General features: G+C 39.0%; 1 protein-coding gene across 1 annotated transcript; it reads left to right on the top strand.

Moving 5' to 3' along the window:
• The first annotated feature begins 1,639 nt into the window (after nucleotides 1–1,639).
• On the top strand, nucleotides 1,640–8,834 carry LOC148026802 (pyruvate kinase, cytosolic isozyme-like). The gene is made up of 3 exons (XM_087691327.1): nucleotides 1,640–2,106; nucleotides 3,051–3,512; nucleotides 7,825–8,834. Exons 1-3 carry the CDS (start codon nucleotides 1,846–1,848, stop codon nucleotides 8,635–8,637), a joined length of 1,536 nt encoding a protein of 511 aa, XP_087547453.1. The 5' UTR covers nucleotides 1,640–1,845; the 3' UTR covers nucleotides 8,638–8,834.
• Nucleotides 8,835–18,735: the final 9,901 nt, after the last annotated feature.

Here is an 18,735-nt window from a genome sequence, read left to right as displayed (position 1 = left end):
CGATGGGACTTTGCGATAGGCTTGCAAGCACACGAATTGATAAGCTCCTTGGCATAGGGGAGAGGAATGCCATGGCTCTGCATGTGAGTGCACCACCTTGATTTGATAGACTCTATTGTCACACTAACACCTTCATGAGCACCTATAACCATGTTTATATGATTTGCAATGGATATGCTCTCCCAATCCTCCAAGCATGCAATGTGGAGTGAGGGCTTTGATCTCAAGGTGAGCACAACTTGACCCACATCATTTGTGACAGTGCAAAGAGTTTCTTTGATCCTTTGCCATCTCTTCAAGTCTAGCAACTCCCCCCTGTTGTGAGTTGCTGAAGCACATCCAGTGTGATAGCTCTCTCCTCGTTCAACACACTCACCATCAACATGTAGCTCTTTCGATCGAACGAGATGTACTTTGGCGAGGTAAAATTTAGTGGATTCGGCCCAAAGCTACCACTTTCTTGTGGTGTTGTATCATTTTCTTCAACATAAGTATCATGTATCTCATCCTCCTCGCTCGATGTTTCCTCATCGGTATCATCGCCACCAATCTCAACATTGCTCTCTAGAATCCATTGCCATTGACTAAACAAGCACACATCACCAATCTGTTATCACAATATCATAGTATGTATATTATGAGCATGAATGGAAAAGATAGAGTGAAATGCACCTTGATGCGGAGGCCATTGTTGGAGAAACATAGAGATTTCCACTTCTCGGGCAAATGTGTTGTCGTAGTATGGGTCTTGTTTCTTAATATGAGTTGTTCCCTCAGCACGCCTTGCCCGCAAGGTATTTTTACTAGTTATACCGAGAGCAAAAAAGGTACCCACAATCCTCGATCAAATTTGCACACTTCGCAAACCGGGTTTATTTTGTTCTACAAACACCGGGTTTACTTTTGGTCAGGGTTAGAATCAATGGTTTTGAAAGGGACACCCTAGCCTACTGCCGACACCATTCAATGGCAATGTGGACCCACGAAATTTTAGATGCGGCCCGACAGCTTGACAAGGTTCGGTGGATTCCACACAGCTATTTCACGTGGAATAACGATCATTCCACAAAGCTCGAGGTCACCGGCTTGTCGGGTTTACTAGCTTGGCTGCGTTTACTATCCCCGAAATCACGGCTTAACTCTCGAAAATCCACTCTTTTCGACGTGTTGGGTTTACTTAGTGGGTTGGGATTATTGTGCATTATGGGTTTACTTCTTGGGGGATTAACGGTCGAGATCGAGGAGCATGACCGAGGTGCATAGTCCACTGTTGATCCCATCTCCCCAAGGTCATAGAGGCCCCGTGGGAGATAGTCCTGAAGGGGTTTGGGGGGGGGGCGCGGGCAGGCGGTCGAGCCTGCTCTTTAATGGCATTGCACCACATGGATGATGTGGGGGGGGGGGTTCAAGGAGTGTGAGTTGGAATATTCTTACAGATGGTGGCTCCTATTCCCAAGCGTGTGGAGGGTGGTCCTGACTCCTGAATCCTGATTGGCTTACGGGTAATACGTAAAATGATGATTTTAGGAAAGGACGATAGGACATATATTTGTATCAAAAAGCGAAATGGGGCCCACAGCGGTAGGACCCATCCCCCCCAACACACAAATCTCTCTCTCTCTGTCAAACAAAGCAAACTTTTTGCACTGCAGGGGGGAAAAAAAGACAGACATCAGCAAACGGATTGATCTACAGTACTTCATTTGTTTCATATACCGTGTGCTTCCTGCGTTTTCTGCAAGCCATTATGATATAGAGAGGCCTTGAAAGAAAGAATTAAGACACAGAGAGAGAGAGAGAGAGAGAGAGAGAGAGAGAGACAGAGAGAGAGAGAGAGAGTCAGCCATGGTGCTCCTCGACATGGACGCCCTCCTGAACCGCGTCGCACAGGCCCCCGGTGGCATCCCCAAGACCAAGATCGTCTGCACCCTCGGCCCTAAGTCCAGGGACGTCCCCATCATCGAGCGCCTCCTCCGCGCCGGCATGAGCGTCGCCCGCTTCAATTTCTCCCATGGCTCCCACGAGTACCACCAGGAGACCCTCGACAACCTCCACATCGCGCAGCACAACACGCAGATCATGTGCGCCGTCATGCTCGACACCAAGGTCGTCGCCGCCCCCTGATCCCTACATCTAAAGCTGGTTTTTCTCATCCCTAGCTCCATTCCTTAGATTGGTGAAGGTCAATCTCAGCATTTCTGAATTTGGAGTAGTGGTCTATCAAATTCAATGGCAGCTCTCCGTTGGCTAAGCCATGGTCTTTTGGGGGAAACCTTCATCAAACACAAAGCACCAATTCAAGCAGCAAAATACTGCTGTTCGGGTTAAAAGGAAGCCATAGGATGCATAGAAACATCACATCAAGCTACTGCGTATCTGATTTCTTCTTTTGAGTGTAAATTTGGCTAATCACAACACAAGATCTGTATGACAAGAGATGGTAAAACCACCTCGTTTAGCTAAAAAGCTCATGTAAACTGCTGGGCGAACTCAGTCTCACGCCTTGGGAACACACCACACTGCTGTCTGCCAGCACTAATTCTCCTTCCTACGTCCTGTTTGTTTATCCAAGCGATCTTCTTTCAACTATTATAAGAATTACCTGTTCAAGAACTTAGCTGTTCTTTGTAACCAACTTAGCCAATGCAGAATTTACTTCTATCACATGCACACTTGTTTCTTATTTTCCCTGCTTTTTTTGGCATAATCTACAATGTGAAAAACGATCTCATTTCCTCAATTTGCAAATTGTGGTTCAATAATGCATAGTTTTGAGACACGATTTCAAGTGCACACTCTTGGACAGTATTGCCTGATACACCTAAAGCCTGTCCCTATAATAATTTCACCTTGTACAGACTTATATTTGTTGGGTAACCTTACATCTTGTTTGAGGGAATCCTCATTTCAAGCTTGTCTTTTGTTAGTCTAAATCAGTTTGAAATGGTCATGCAGTTTGAGGGAATCCTCATTTCAGTCTAAATCAGTTTGAAATGGTCATGCAGTTTATGATTGTGTGAACTAAAATTGCCTTCTTTTCTTGAATGCAGGGTCCTGAAATCCGTACTGGATTTTTACTTGACGGTAAACCTATCCAACTTGTGGAGGGACAAGAGTTAATAATTTCGACAGACTATAGTATTAAAGGCAACTCAAAGATGATATCTATGAGCTACAAGAAGCTTGCCCAAGATTTACAACCCGGGAGCATCATTTTATGTTCTGACGGAACAATAACACTCACAGTTCTATCGTGTGATGTTGTAGCCGGTACTGTGAAAGTTCGATGTGAAAATACAGCCATGCTTGGAGAGAGAAAGAATGTTAATTTGCCAGGAGTCGTTGTTGACCTACCAACTTTGACAGAAAAAGACAAAGAAGACATCATGCAATGGGGTGTGCCCAACAAAATTGATGTGATTGCCCTTTCATTTGCCCGCAAGGGTTCTGACCTTGTGACGGTTAGGGACTTGCTTGGCAAGGAGGCTAAGAATATCAAGCTGATGTCAAAGGTAAACATACACTTCTTAGAACTCTTTTGTGCATTCTGTGCATATGAAACAACTTGGTGCATGTTCATGTGGATGGATGGGTGTGCATGTGGCTGGCTGTGTGTACGAGTGTGTGGCACATTCATGTTTTATCAACATGCCTGGTATGAAGTATGCTCCATGAATTGCTATTTATGTTTGTGATCATAGACTAGCTTTTTCATCTTCACAAACTTTAAAAGTGTCACTGGGAGGATTTATATCCAATTAACAGCTACAATTTCATATTTCCTTCACTTGATTACCAAATGAAGCTCACCGACAGATGGATTTTCACCTACTGTCTACTACATTAACACTATTCAGTGAAATCGAATGGGTAGACACAGGCACAACAATAATACCTTGCTTCATGCTAACTTTTCAATGTCCTTAGGTCTTTTGTACAAGATACCAGACAACTTATATTTGGACTTTTTCCAAATAACTTCTGCTTTCAAAGACACTGGCTGCTACTCTCACTTCACATTGCATATATGGACGAGAGCCGAGCAGAGGAAAGACTGAAAATAGAGGTTCTGATTTCGATCAAGTAATGCAACTGGACTGGGGCAGTGGATTATTTAGTACCTTGAAAATGCAACAAAAGTCCTACAGTAAGTCAGACTAGGAGGTAAGCTTATCAATAACCTTATATGAAAAAAGTCTAGTAACGAACTGAACTACTGAAACTGGTCTTGTAGCTGGAATTTGAAATCTGCTACTAGACTGAAGCAGATGCCAAAAGAAATCGATTCTACTCCAAGGTACAATGATACTCGTGAACTCAGCAGTGTGGGTATGCCACCATACTATCTTCTTGTTGCAGAGCTTTGATCTCCTGATTACACCACTGGGTTTGGTGTGGTGGTGCTTTGAGAGTTGTGGAGAATGTGGAACCAGGTTAATTTGGGATCCGCTGGGTAAAGTAGCTGATGTGGTCCCTGTCCAATCATCCAATCACAAGTCCACCATGTTTACTCTTTTGCTTTTGCTTGAGAACAAGTCAAGACTGCTGCTTCAATTCTCAACCATCAAGTGCTGAATGGTCTTTTCATCTAGGGTTTAGGCTTTGCCATCATGAGACTTCTCAATGGCCTTATCACTCAACTGTGTACAAAATGGTTTGACCAAAATCTGTCTCTTTAAGTAATTATCAAGAGCCAAAGTGCCAGTACACATCTGCACATCTTCAAGTTGGAGCTACCTGGAAGGGTTGTATGGTGTACAGGCTGGAATGTTGACACAGTTGAGCAGGCAAGCCATGTTGTTGCACAAAATTTCGATCAAACATGATATGCAGCATCATAAAACAGAGTATAAACATGTGTATGATACAAAGTATCCTGAGTGATTATGTAGTTGGTGCAGTGCCATCACAAATCTATCCAGCAGCAGCACACCATCAACCATAAAGGAGTCCCTGTATTGGAGTGGACTCGAGAGAGGGCATAGGTGGATGATAGACTTCTTGTATTGTTGCTTGAATTCTCTTCTACTTTGGTTCTTAGTGTTAGTGGAGAGAGGCTTTGGGCAAGCCTCCTTCATATGGTCTTTTTTTTTTTGCACATGTGGAAGGCTAGCTCTCTAGGTGAGCGTGAGATGTGAGGAAAGTCCACAAGAATTGACATACTCTTGAGTTTCGTTTTCTTCTTTGATATAGAAAGTCTGCTGAGTGTTTGAATCACAAGCTTAGTGAGTGATGGAACTAAGAGCCATCTCAAGGGTAACAGGACTTATCTTGATGGAACTAAGAGACAATGCAAAAAAAATGTACGCAACATCTTGATATTGGAGAGCAGAAGGCAGCCGATGAATTGACTCTCTGTCTCTGTTGGGAATTATCCCATGTTTTCCCACTTATAAAGTGGCATAGGCTAAGCATGTCAAGACCGGTCAGACATAAGCAATATGCATGCCATAAGTACATCCAAGACGGACTTTCTCTCTTGTGCGTATCAAAATCTCTTAGTCCTAGGTTGAATACAATCCTAGCAAACAATGCTAGGGGTGTATCCCTGCCTCGCTTTGAAACCCAACAACCTCAGGGATTCATTACCAGGCATCTTTGTTCCCCCTTCTTCAGCAACAGTCTCAAGCTCTCGATCAAATGTTTAAGATCAAGAAGACTTTTTCCTTCTTATTAAGAAATGATGGCTCCTCAGTTCCGACTTGCTGCACTAGATGGATCATGTCATGAAAACCATGGGTGGCTGAGTAGTGTGGAAGATTTGATCCATGCCTGTCCCTTTTACCAGGCCTTCTACCCATACCAACGGAAAACACCTTTCCTCCAGCCCCTGACCCCTCTTTGTCAAACAGGGACCTTGACCAATTGTTGAAGGTCATAGAATGCATTCCTTCTGACAGAGCTATGATGGCTCTTCAGTTCAATATTAGTGCACTACATGGATTGCATCCTGAAGTCCTTGAGAGGTGCAGCAGTTTGGTAGTGCTCTCTTGCCCTTTCTACCTCAAGGGTTCACTACACACATGGTTAATGATCCTAACAGGACATGGCCATATTTTAGGATCTTATTCTATTTCTATCTCAATTTCCAAATGTCTAATAAGTAAAGTTAGCCCCTTTCATAGCAAGTATGAGACTTAAATAAGGTGCCACATGCAACTCACTTTACTTGCTACACATCCAAAAAGTATAGCAAGTGGTACATGTGACATCACCCTTAGAGCAAAGTACCTATATTGTAAACCACCAGTCTTTAGAGCCAAGACATGCTAGGTCTTGAGACTTGGTGTTCAGCTAAAAGTGCATTAGCCTGACTTAAACAGCCCCACAACACGCTTAATTAATGAAGAAACCTTCTTATTTTAGAAAGAAACGCGATCCTAGAGAGTTATCGTGTCCCACATGCTAAACCCTAATTTGGGTGCCCCAAACTTTTTGTAAATAGACATGCAGCCCACCACTCTTCCTTGATCTCGTTTTTGCAAGTTTTAGGAGGTATATCTTTGTTGCCCACACCCTGTTTGTGAAGGACATCATGGTCAGAGCCTTTCATCGCAGTCTGTATATATCTGGCACTTGATTCTAGCCTCTTCCACTTGTCGCTTGCCTTCTGGAGCTGTCACCATCATTAGGAAACGTGCGTTTCTTGTTAGGGCCTTCACTCACTATCGCCATCATTTGGATCCAATTGCCATAATCATCGTGCTTGCGTTTGGAGTTAATCTCTCTGCTCTAGTTATTGTCATCAGCATCTGCATTGTCTCCATTAGTTTCCACCTATTTCCCATCAAGATTCAACAGGCAGCTTGCATTTGCATGTTCTACACAATTGCGAGGTTTTCTTTCTCCTTTGCAATTTGCGTTTGCTGCATATTCTCTCTCCTATTGGTTGTTTGCATTAGATCTAGCTTCTCTGGTTGCATTTATTGTTGTTTGATACATGGAGATTGCCTTGTTGCATTTCAAGGTTCGTTCAGAGTATGATACACTCTCTAGTTCATAACCTTTGCCGTGATATCAAAGATACAAGAGTTCAAGGTTCAATATATTTAGTAGTCATTCACTGCATAGTGTGTTTGCTGCATGAGCATTGTATATTTAGTAGTCATTCACTTCATTATTCATTGTGTTCACTGTCTTTGAGTTACCCTAACCTTAAGTGTGTTTTGTGTTATCAGTTTGTGCTTTGTTGTATGATTGGTTTTGTGTTTTTTGTGTTTAGAGCATTTCTTCACACCTAGATAAGTCCCAAAAGTCTTGGCAAATAGAGGCGAGGGAGAATACTTAACCTATAGAAGTTCCTAACCTCATTGAACAACTTTTTTTTCAAGACTTCACCTAGTCCTTGTAGTCCCTCCATTTTTAGAGGGACTTATTTTTGGCACATGAAGTTCCCGGGTCCATATAAGTTGGAGTTAAAGCGTGGCCACAAGCTTTGCATGGCAGAGCCCCTCCATGCCAAGTCTATAGACTTAGGCGTGGTGGTACTCTTAATACCGTTCCATGAGCCCTCAGTCGTTTTCAAGTGTGGTGCCGAAAAGATAGTCTTTCTTGAATGCATAAATAGCCTCTCGTGAAAAAGCTCAAATATAAGTTCAATGCTTTGGAGTTGGAGGGATGTGTACTTCCTTTTCATCTTGATTCATGTTTTGAAAGCCGATTGTTCCTTGAAAATTTTTCCTAGTGGTGAAGTAGTTCATTTGCTGAATGATTTTGTTTCAAAAAGCTGTATTCTTTGATTTGACTTTTTGACAAAAAGTTCTAAAAATCTTCATGATGGGACTGAGTTACATTTTCTCTACATGTCTTGTTTTTCTGGTGCAGATTGAGAATCAGGAGGGTTTAGTAAACTTTGATGATGTTTTGAATCAATCTGATGCAATTATGGTAGCCCGAGGTGATTTGGGCATGGAAATCCCTGTGGAGAAGATTTTTCTGGCTCAAAAGATGATGATCTACAAATGCAACACCGTAGGAAAGCCTATTGTGACAGCCACTCAGATGTTAGAATCCATGATAAAATCTCAACGTCCAACTCGAGCAGAAGCCACTGATGTTGCCAATGCTGTGCTTGATGGGACAGATGCAGTTATGCTTAGTGGAGAAAGTGCAGCAGGTGCTTATCCTGAGCTTGCAGTGAAAACAATGGCACAGATATGCTTAGAGGCAGAGTCATCAGTGGATTACAATGCGATTTTCAAGCAATTGCAAATATCAGCACCACTCCCCTTGAGCCCCTTAGAGAGTCTGGCTTCTTCTGCAGTTCGCACAGCTGTTAATGTGAATGCAGCACTGATTGTAGTACTTACTCGAGGTGGAACGACAGCCAAACTAGTCGCGAAATACCGTCCCTCGGTACCCATCTTACTTGTGGCAGTGCCACTGTTGACATCTGATGGAGTATCCTGGTCATGCAGTGAGGAGTCTCCCGCCCGGCATTCCCTCTTGTACAGGGGGATGATTCCCATTCTTGGTGAGGGCTCTGCACGAGCAACGGACTCTGAGTCTACTGATGAGCTTTTGAATGCATCTTTGCAGGCAGCTCTAAGAAAAAAGCTCTGCAAGGTTGGTGATGTAGTTGTAGCTATGCACCGTATCGGAGCATCTAGTGTCATCAAGATTATGGAGGTTAAGTAAGGCCCTGCGTCATTCATCACATTGGTTTTTTGATCAACAGACATCATCTTCAACACCAGACTACATCTTTATTCTCTTTTTTGGCCTTTAAAACTTGAATTATTCAATACCATAAAGCACTTTGTAAATGCATAAAACTGTTTTTCTTCTCATGAAGGAAAACATTGTTGTTAAGGGATGCACTTATTCCCCTTGTACCTGGTATCCACCTGGTTTTTTTGGTGTTGGTGCTTCGATGTGAAGGAAGGGAGGAAAGGAAGATCATGTTAGAATTCTGATCTCTTAAGTTTTATTGGAATGCTGAAACAAGAATCAATGGCATGGGACATCAAAGCACTTCGGAGAACCTTCTACAGGATTGTAAAAATCTTATTTCCTTTTGCCCTATGCCGATAGTGATCATTTTGGGCGGCAATTTTCCGTACGACAGGAAATAATAACACATTTACTATATACATATTGGTATTGTCTCATATCCCAATTTGAGTTTGAGCGTTGTGAACCGCCGCAGATGTCACAAAGAGACACCGTCGTGTTCTGAATCTCTTGCTTGATTTGCAAGATGTTATGGCGCCCCTCGCTTGGCAACGTTGGCCATGGACTGCAGTCATCAAGCAGGAACATCTATGTTTTAGTGGGTATGTAGAAATGTCTATTTGCTCGTTTTGGTGTCTGTATGCAGAAGGTAGTTGAACGACAAGACAAGGATAGGTAAGGTGAAGAGTCAGCATATCAGGCACTCTGTGTGGTGCTGGGCGACGTCGATCAGCCACATGTGTGGTGTAGGGATTGAGATTTGTTGATCCTCACCCGGTGCCGGCTTCTGAAGCAGTATGCAATAACAAGTCATGATCCAACTCTGACCAATCATGTTCGCAATCAGCCAGCTTAATCTTGTTATTGATCGTGGCAAGTCTATTTGAGAAAATTATATTCCATGTGAAGATCAATATTGAAGTTACCTTAAACAGTAATTGCTTGTTTAACGATTAGATCTTTGCATGGATCCTGCTCCTGTTGTAAAGGTCCCCCACATACCCTTTCGGTAACATCTCACCGAGCATCCTGGTTGACTTTGTTTCCCATTTTGTGCAGCGTATAAAGATATGAAAACCTTTGTTTAATATTAGGGGAATACATATGTTTCATGTCTACAAGTTCAAGTGTATTTCCAGAGTTACTATGCATTCAAAAAATACAAACATATATCTAGACATCTAGGAGAGTTTCGGGAAGGAAATAGTAATAAACATTGTTTGTGGATGTAAAATTGGCAACAATGGTACTCTTGATAATGTTGAGACTTTATGAGGGGTTACTTTGGAATAGACATGTGAATACAAGGAAGCTAAAACGTAATATTGGCATTGTAAAACGTTAAGCATAAAACTATGCAATGAGACAACAATATAAAAGCTATAACTCAAAATCAATGAATGGGGCCAATTTTATACAAGCAAATATATGAGTGGTTTAATAATGGGTAGAGGGAAAGCAAACAAATATGAGATAACACAACAAATTCCAACTTAAACAACTTTATCATATCTACAAGAACCTTGGGGTTTGATCATGACGCATCCGCACATAAAATGCAGGAATGGTTGTAAACTTAAGGGCACTTAATCTCTTGATTATTAAGTGCCTTAGAATGGAAGGCTAAGTTTCTACAATTAAATTGATTGACGTTTCCTACTTTTGATCCTTGAGGACTTCAACTAATAGAGGAAGTGCAACCAAGTGTCCGCTTAGCCATTTTGCGATGCGATGTATGCAAGATTCATGGAGATGCCAAGCACAACTGGTACATGGCCTACAAATTGTTGTAGTTAACGGGATACCTTGGCACATTCCTAGTTTAAAGTAGTAGATGTGTCATATTAACTTTTGGTATGTGGCTTAGTCCATACATTTGTGATTTTTCAGGTCACTTGTATGCTCTCAAGTAGGAATTTGTGATGTTATATTGTCACAATCTATTTTGTACCTATACATTATAAAAGCACTACCTAATTATATGCGTTTATGTAGTGCTCCGCATTGATAGTACTAATATATACATTTGTGTGTGTGTGTGTGTGTGTGTGTGTGTGTGCACGTACACACATACTCATGGGCATACATGTATGTATAAATATCACAATGTAATGCATATGACCTTATGTATCACTACTAGATGCTCAATGTATGCACACATTTGTATATATCACAACTATTATGCACTCAATTTCCTTTTGGTAGTGTAACAAACATATTTTTTGCATATTTTTATGCACATACACTACATATATTCAAAGGTATGTGCACGCAATAGATTGTAATATTATATCAAGTATACAAATACTACGTATATCAAATGTATATGTATGGATGCTATTGTATATGAGCTCATAGATATATGTCACGAGATATTACTATATCTTGAACCCATGGTAGCATCGTTGATGGCCAGCCAATACTATTGATGATTAAGGGCATGTCCAACAATGTGAATAAAAATTAATTGTGATAGTATTTCTAAAAGGGAAGTCATGGGTCCCTTTCCACGTTAGTAACTAGGGGAGGGGCACATGATCTATCACTCGCCATTCCCTAAAACACATGGAAAGGGAAGTCATGGGTCCCTTTCCACGTTAGTAACTAGGGGAGGGGCACATGATCTATCACTAGCCATTCCCTAAAACACACACACACACACACACACACACACACACACACACACTCTCTCTCTCTCTCTCTCTCATGCATTTCAATTAGTTTGACATGCATGGGTGATGGCTCTCTCTCTCATTCAATGAGAAAATGATGTAGCTGGTTGATGAAAAATTCAATGACATGCTAGTGGTGATGCAACAATGATGAGAAATGTCACAATTTTGTTGTTGTTTTTCTACCATGCCATTAGTTCTAATAAAGATCAAAAGAGATGATCTCAATGACATGCTATGATCAATGCAATTGGGACGAGTGAGTTGACAAATGGCATGCTTTATCGGTAACAAGGGGAACTAACATGAGTTTATCATCCTAATTAGAAAGCTTTTGAGTCTATTTGAAGAATTGATGAGACATGTGGAGAGCATGGATATTTTGGCATGTTCACATGAAGTACCACTTCTAGTTTTAAAAATGTGGAATATAGAAGCCTACTAGATTGGCAAGGAGGCCTATCGAGAGAGAAGCAAGAAGATACATAGAGATACAAGAGTATATGCATTTTGTATGTATATGAATGCATGTAAACGATCCTTGAGTTTTAAAAATAGTCAATATACATCCATGTGTGGTTATCAAGAAAAGAACTACTGTAGACATCACGTGCAGCTATAAAGTGCATCCAAATATATACATGGACTCATAATATGTGGGTGTGTGTTGCAAAGATTGGATGCGAGGTTTGCGCGTAGCGAGCAGAAGCTCTCCCTCACTCTCTTTTGCTTATAAAAATGAAAGCATGACTCATAAAACTCAAAATAGACTTAAAGAAGAGTAAAGCAAATTGAGTAACACGGTATTGGTTGCAATTTTTCCATATACATGGAGTGAGCATCTCCTCCATGTTGTATTTATAATATTAAAATGAATATTGCTTTGCTCAAAGATAGGCCCTTTACAATCACTCTTTTCATAAAAGAGTTTGAGTTTACTGAATAAATGATTGCAAACAGTTGCACAACTTACGATACTGAGAGCCATAAAATATTTCTAAAATATCTTCAATATATCTCCCAAAGTCTCAAGTTTCAATAATTATTTACAAAGAGGATGTGCATGCCTTAGAATAAAAAATAGTGCATCTGTTTAAATAATTTAATGAAGAAGTCTATGTAATAAATTGTGTTTGCTGTGTATATCCAATTCATCTCACTCTACGCATCATCTCCTTCCGCCAAAAATTCAAAAAATCATGTTAGAAAAATAATTAACTAAATAAATGCAACTAGCCATAATAAATCAAATAATCATTGAAATTTCATTAAATAATCAAATCATGTAGACGTTAGCACTTGAGATATGAATATTATGGTATCACCCATGTATGGCTTCACCTGTGTTCGCACATGTAAGTCTCATGCCCAAAAATTATAAGCATCCCCAATCAACCTTTTGCCCAAGATGAAAATTAATTCACTCTCTTAGGAACATGCCTGCCCTATGCTAATGGAGAACCATTCAAGGAACTCATCTCGTCAACGTGCACATAAGGGAGAACCATTGAAGGTGCTCATCCCCTCGTATAGATATCACCTGTAAACATATCCTTAGGGTAGGATAGCAATTGTCTTCAATTGCTATTGGCTGGATGTGGAGTCAATAAATGTGGAAAGCCATGCAAAGCATGTGCAGTCATCCATTAAGCTTCCTCAATATAGGATGATTTTGAAATTTCACAAGATAGCAAGATAAGTATTATCAGTGCATGCGGATGGTCATATAATCAGTATCAATAATAGATTCAAGAATTAAAAGTTTACAATCATCTTTAAGCAATGGTGGAGAATCATACATTGGATGGGTAGGTAATGAACCTTTAAATGGATGGAGAAGACTAATATGAAAGGTATTATGAATTTTCCAGTGGACATGCAATTCTAATCTAGAAGCATTAGCATTGATACAATTAAGAATTTTGAATGGTCCATAAAATTGGGGTGCAAGTTTAACATTAGGATTCTTCTCAGCAGTATGCAATCTATGTTTCTCAATTCACAACCAAACATAATCGCCTTCTTTAAAATGCATAGCTTGATGTTTCTTATTGACTTACTTAATATAGGATTGCTGGGACTTAGCAATCAATTGTTCAAAAATAGTGGAATGAGTATGTACCCAATCATCAACAAAAGGCACTTTCTGACTTAAATGAAATGTTGGTGTTTGCAGTTTGCAATCATAGATAATTTCAAAAGGTTCTTTGTTGGTGGCAGAGTGAGGCGTATTATTCTAAAAAAATTGTAAAAGATATAAATATTGATCCCATGTGCCAGGTGAAGAGATAGTGTTGAAAAAGAGAGTAAATGATGATGCCCAACAACAGAGACTCTTGTATCCCACATGCATAGTGAGAAGAGTGGAGAAAGGACAGAGACTATGTAATGATGTACTTGGTTCACTTTTCAATAAAAAAATATCATAGTACTTTTGTCCTTCAATCAAGTGTCTGTGTCATTGTCTTACACACAAGATTCTGTTCATGAGTCCAAGTCTCAATTTTGGAACCTAATTCACTTGTGTGATAGTTGGTCTTATCTATGTCTATATCTACATGAGTCTTGTCTGCATCTTCCATCCTCCATAGCTCATGCCATGATCTAGATCCACGTCTTTTGACATGGTATCAGAGAGTTGAGCATGGCCCAGCTTAATCTAGCTCTCCTCTTTGCTCTCTCAAGATTTTTTTTAAACTTCAATCTAGCTCAATGCTAGCTTATGACCTCATTTTCACCTCTATCTTCATTCCCACTTTCATGGCTGCCATAGACAAAATTGTACCTACCCTACTTTGAGCAGCTAGATCTTCTAAAATAGGCCATATATTTTCAAATCCATGTGTTTCCCCATGGTTGATTACATGAATTCAAGCTCACTAAAATAGATATGTGCCCTATTCTGGTTGTATCGTCTGGGCTCCCGACATGCAGCACGATTCTTCCTGCAAGTATGGGGCAAAGGAAGGCTACCATATGGACTATCTTCACCTCAAGTCCCATGAAAATGGTTTAATGTATGAGCTACACACGAGCTCAGAAGTTAGTCTCCTGTCTATAACCCTAATTGTCACTCAAATTCATCCCCACTTCATTTTCCCACTCCTCTTAGCTCACTGACCCATTGCCACTCTGATTTTAGCCTGAACTCAATTCCCAGCAAGAGTGACACTTCAGATCAATAAACAAGAAGCAGATCAAGCACTGACATCCAACACTAAGCTCAAAGAATAGTATTCATTGATACTCAACTAGTGTTAGTTTGACACTAATCTTCTTGTGTCTCTTGACACATTGAACTACAACTCTTTTGCTGGTTATTTGAAGCTGATCAACATGGCAGAGCTTGAGAAAATAGCTAAGTTCAATGGAGAAGGATTTCATGCGTGGAAGGAGAATACCATGTACCACCTCATGCAGAAGGACTTGTGGGACCTGTTTAAGGAAGAGGAGGAGGAAGAAGAAGAAAGTGAAGATGGAAAAATCCTTGGAAGGGTCCAACCAACATATGAAGAACCAAATTCCAAAGAGTGAAAAAAGATGAATAATGAAGCTTTGGGAATTATTGCCTGGGGATTGTTATTTGACGATGTATTACAACATATCTCTGGGCATCAGAGATGCTAAAAAGGCTTGGGATGAGCTTGACAGGATCTTTGGAAGTCAAGCCAAAAACTCTAAGGTCAAGTTGTTAATGCAGTTCTATAAGCTTGACATAAAAGACAATACTTCAATAACTATGCATATTAACAAATTCAAAAGTCTAAAAACTCAACTTGCCACTCTAAAGAAAACAATAGATGAAGACGAAGCCATTATTGTACTCCTTGCTAGTGTAAATCAGGATCCTTATGAAAATATTGTCTCTACTCTCAGAAATGTACCTAATTTGTCATAGAAATATATTGAGCATTCTCTTCTTGATGAAGAGAATAAACAGAAGAACAAGAATGCAAAAGATGGTGTCCCATCATCTAGGGAAAACCTCTTATACACCAAAGGAGCTGGTAGACCTACTAAAGGAAGAGGTCAAGGATTCATAATCAACAACAACAAGGATTAGATTATATGTCACTATTGTGGTAAGACTGGCCATGTAGCCAATGAATGTTTTCAAAAGAAAAGAGGCCAACAAGTGTAAGATGATCACCACCAGAATCAGTGCATGAATGAAAGAGAAGAAGAAGAAGATGCTTCTACTGTCTACAACAACAACTCTGACACATTTTTTAAATAAAAAATTCTTTGTATTTTTCCATAATGGATGTTATATTGTAAAAACCTACCAAGAATGTAAAGTTTGAAGCTTGACCTGATTAGGCTGCCTAAGAGAAAGTCTCCCGGCCATGTCTACATGTAGGGGGGAAAATGTCAGTAGGTGTAGGAACTCATCATTTGAGGGGGGGTGTTGAAAAAGAGAGCAAATGATGATGCCCAACAGAGGCTCTTGTATATCCCACATGCATAGTGAGGAGAGTGGAGAAAGGTCAAAGACTATATAATGATGTACTTGGTTCACTTTTCAATTAAAAAAATGTCATAGTACTTTTGTCCTTCGATCAAGTGTCTGTGTCATTTTCTTACACGCAAGATTGTGTTTATGAGTCCAAGTCTCAATCTTGGAACCTAATTCACTCGTGTGATAGTTGGTCTTGTTTGTGTTCATGACTACATAAGTCTTGTCTACATCTTCCATCCCCTCCATAGCTCATGCCATGCTCTAGATCCACGTCTTTTGATCGACAGTATATGCATGAATTAAATCAAGAACGGTGCTATTAGTTGCTTCAATTCCGCCATTAGTTTCAGGATGAAAGATCGAACTAAAATCAATTTTAGTACTAAGGTTAAAGAATAGAGTTATCCAAATATTATTATAATAATGGGGATCACGATTAGATACAATAATGTTTGGCAAACCATGATGTACAAATATATGTTTAAGGAAAAGATTAGCAGCTTGTGAAGTAGTTAGAGTTTTCTTGTAAAGAATAAAATATACTTGCTTACTAAATCTATCAATAATAGCCCAAAGCATATTATTTTGTCAAAAAATCATTGGCAAACCAACAATAAAATCCATTGAGATTTGTTTCCAAGGTGAGTTAGGAATAGGTAAATGTATTAACAAACCATAGTGTTTACCATGATGCCTTTTTATTATTTGGCAAACAAGACATTCAGAAACAAAGGCAAAAATATCTTGATTCATGTGAGGCCAATAAAAATCTTCTTGCAAATTACGAAGAGTAGGAATGATGCCACGATGATCAATAGAAGGTGGATTGTGAACTTCTTGGAGAACAAAATGATGAAAGGGATAGGTAACACACAAAGTTTCTCATAAAAGAGGAATCCATCATAGACAAAAAAATTATTAACAGGAATCCATTGGTTTTCAACCAAGCATCATGAAAATAAGAGTCATGCAAATGAGTATTTTTCATTGCATCTAATGAAGATGGAGAAATCACATAAATATTATTAACTAACAATTTAGGACTTAATGCATCACCTAAAACATTTTCTTTACCGTGCTAATACTGGATTAGAGGATGGAAAGACTGAATGAAAGATGCCCATTGGATATGGCTATCAAAAATTTGTAGTTGAGAAAGAAGGTGTTTGACACTTTGTTGATTTGTCTTAATCATAAATTCAGACCCCATTAAATAATGTTTCCATATTCATAATGCATGTACTATAGCTAGAAGTTTCTTATCATATGTATTATAGTTCATAGGGTTTCAATTTACAGCTAAAGTACACGATTGGATGGTCATCTTGCATCAATACAACACTAATGCTAGAACCACTAGCATCAGTTAACGACTAGAAAAAATGATCTATTGAAATCAAGGATTGTAAAATAGGTGTGTGAGTTAATGCATGCTTTAGTAAATCAAAGGATCGCTATTGGTTGTCACCCTAATGAAATGCAAATCCTTTCTTCAATAACAACGTTAATGGTGGCAAAGTAAGTAATGAAAATTTTCTAACAAAGTTACCCAATAAAAATTGGCTAGTCCTAAAAATGAGTGGACTTCATGCATATTTTTGGGTGCAGGCCATGTATTAATAACCTCAATTTTGCATGGATCAACTTGTATTCCTTTAGGAGACACAATATGACCTGAAATCCAATTTCTCTTTGAAAGAAAGTACTTTTTTTTGGGTTAGCAAAAATATGATTTTGTTTTAGTAAACTGAAAAACTAAAGATAAATTATTTTCATGTTCTCTTTCAATTTTACTATACACAAGGATATGGTCGAAAAAGACAATAACACAATGATAAATTCTACTAAAAGTGGTAGGTGTATTAGCACATCTGAAGGGCATTACTAAAATTTGTAATGCCAATTTAGGTCCTAAAAGTAGTTTTATAAATGCTAGGTGTAGCCATGTGGACTTGATGATAGCCAGACTTAAGGTCAATCTTGTTAAACAAAGTAGCACCTTGCAATTTGTCAAACAAATCATCCACACAAGGAATTGGATATCAATGTTTTCAACAATAGTTTTATTTAAAGCTCTGTACTTTATGCACATAGGTTTAATTTTTTTTCTTCACTAAAAGAATGGGAGCTCAAAAAGATAAACTAATAGGTTTTCTATTTAATAGTTCTTCAACTTATTTTTTGGATTTCTTTTTTTTCTACTGATTATGGCGATATTAAGGAGATTTATAGAGAGTTAACTGCCAGGTAGAAGGTCAATTTGATGATCCTTGGATCATGATGGAGGAAGTTGAAGAGGCAAGTTAGAAGAAAAATAATCAAAAATTTTATTAATAAAATTTTATAGTCTTATGGTTAACTTAGACTTGGCAGCTTCAACTTCATTAATTAATACAAAAAAAGCTTTAGATTACTTTCGAATGGCATGCTTCCCCTGACTGTGACTAATTAATGGATATAGCTCAGTGTTTGTTAGTCCTTCAAGAAAAAGAATTTTACCTTCATATTGAATATGCATCGAATGTGTGTCATAATCAATGTTAGGATTAAATTGATGCTGCCAAGGCATACATAAAATTACATCAGCAAATTGTAACGGTCTTACAAAAAATTTTCTTTTCTCTATAAGGTCCAATGCAAATTTCTAATCCATATACTTCTTTAGTTCCGTTATATCATTGCCCTACAAATGTAGCCTTAATTTTATAAGTGGATGGAATAATTTAAGTTACAAAATTTTGACTACTTTTTCTAAATCAAAGTCATGCGTGCTGCCTTCATCATGCAGCAAGATAATCCTTTTATTATTATGGATTTTACATCTCATTTTAAATAAAGCATGGATAGAAATTTTACTAGCAAGTTTGTTAATGTCGTTAGAGTTTTCTCCCATAAGCATATCTTCATTGAAATCAAGCATTACTTCAATGT

The sequence above is a fragment of the Lygodium microphyllum genome, chromosome 13 (assembly GCF_053477565.2).
Source record: "Lygodium microphyllum isolate KBCC chromosome 13, Lygodium_microphyllum_v1.1.10, whole genome shotgun sequence".
NCBI lineage: Eukaryota > Viridiplantae > Streptophyta > Polypodiopsida > Schizaeales > Lygodiaceae > Lygodium > Lygodium microphyllum.
The sequence above is the reverse complement of the archived record's forward strand: the minus strand, read 5'-3'. Positions and strand labels throughout refer to the sequence as shown.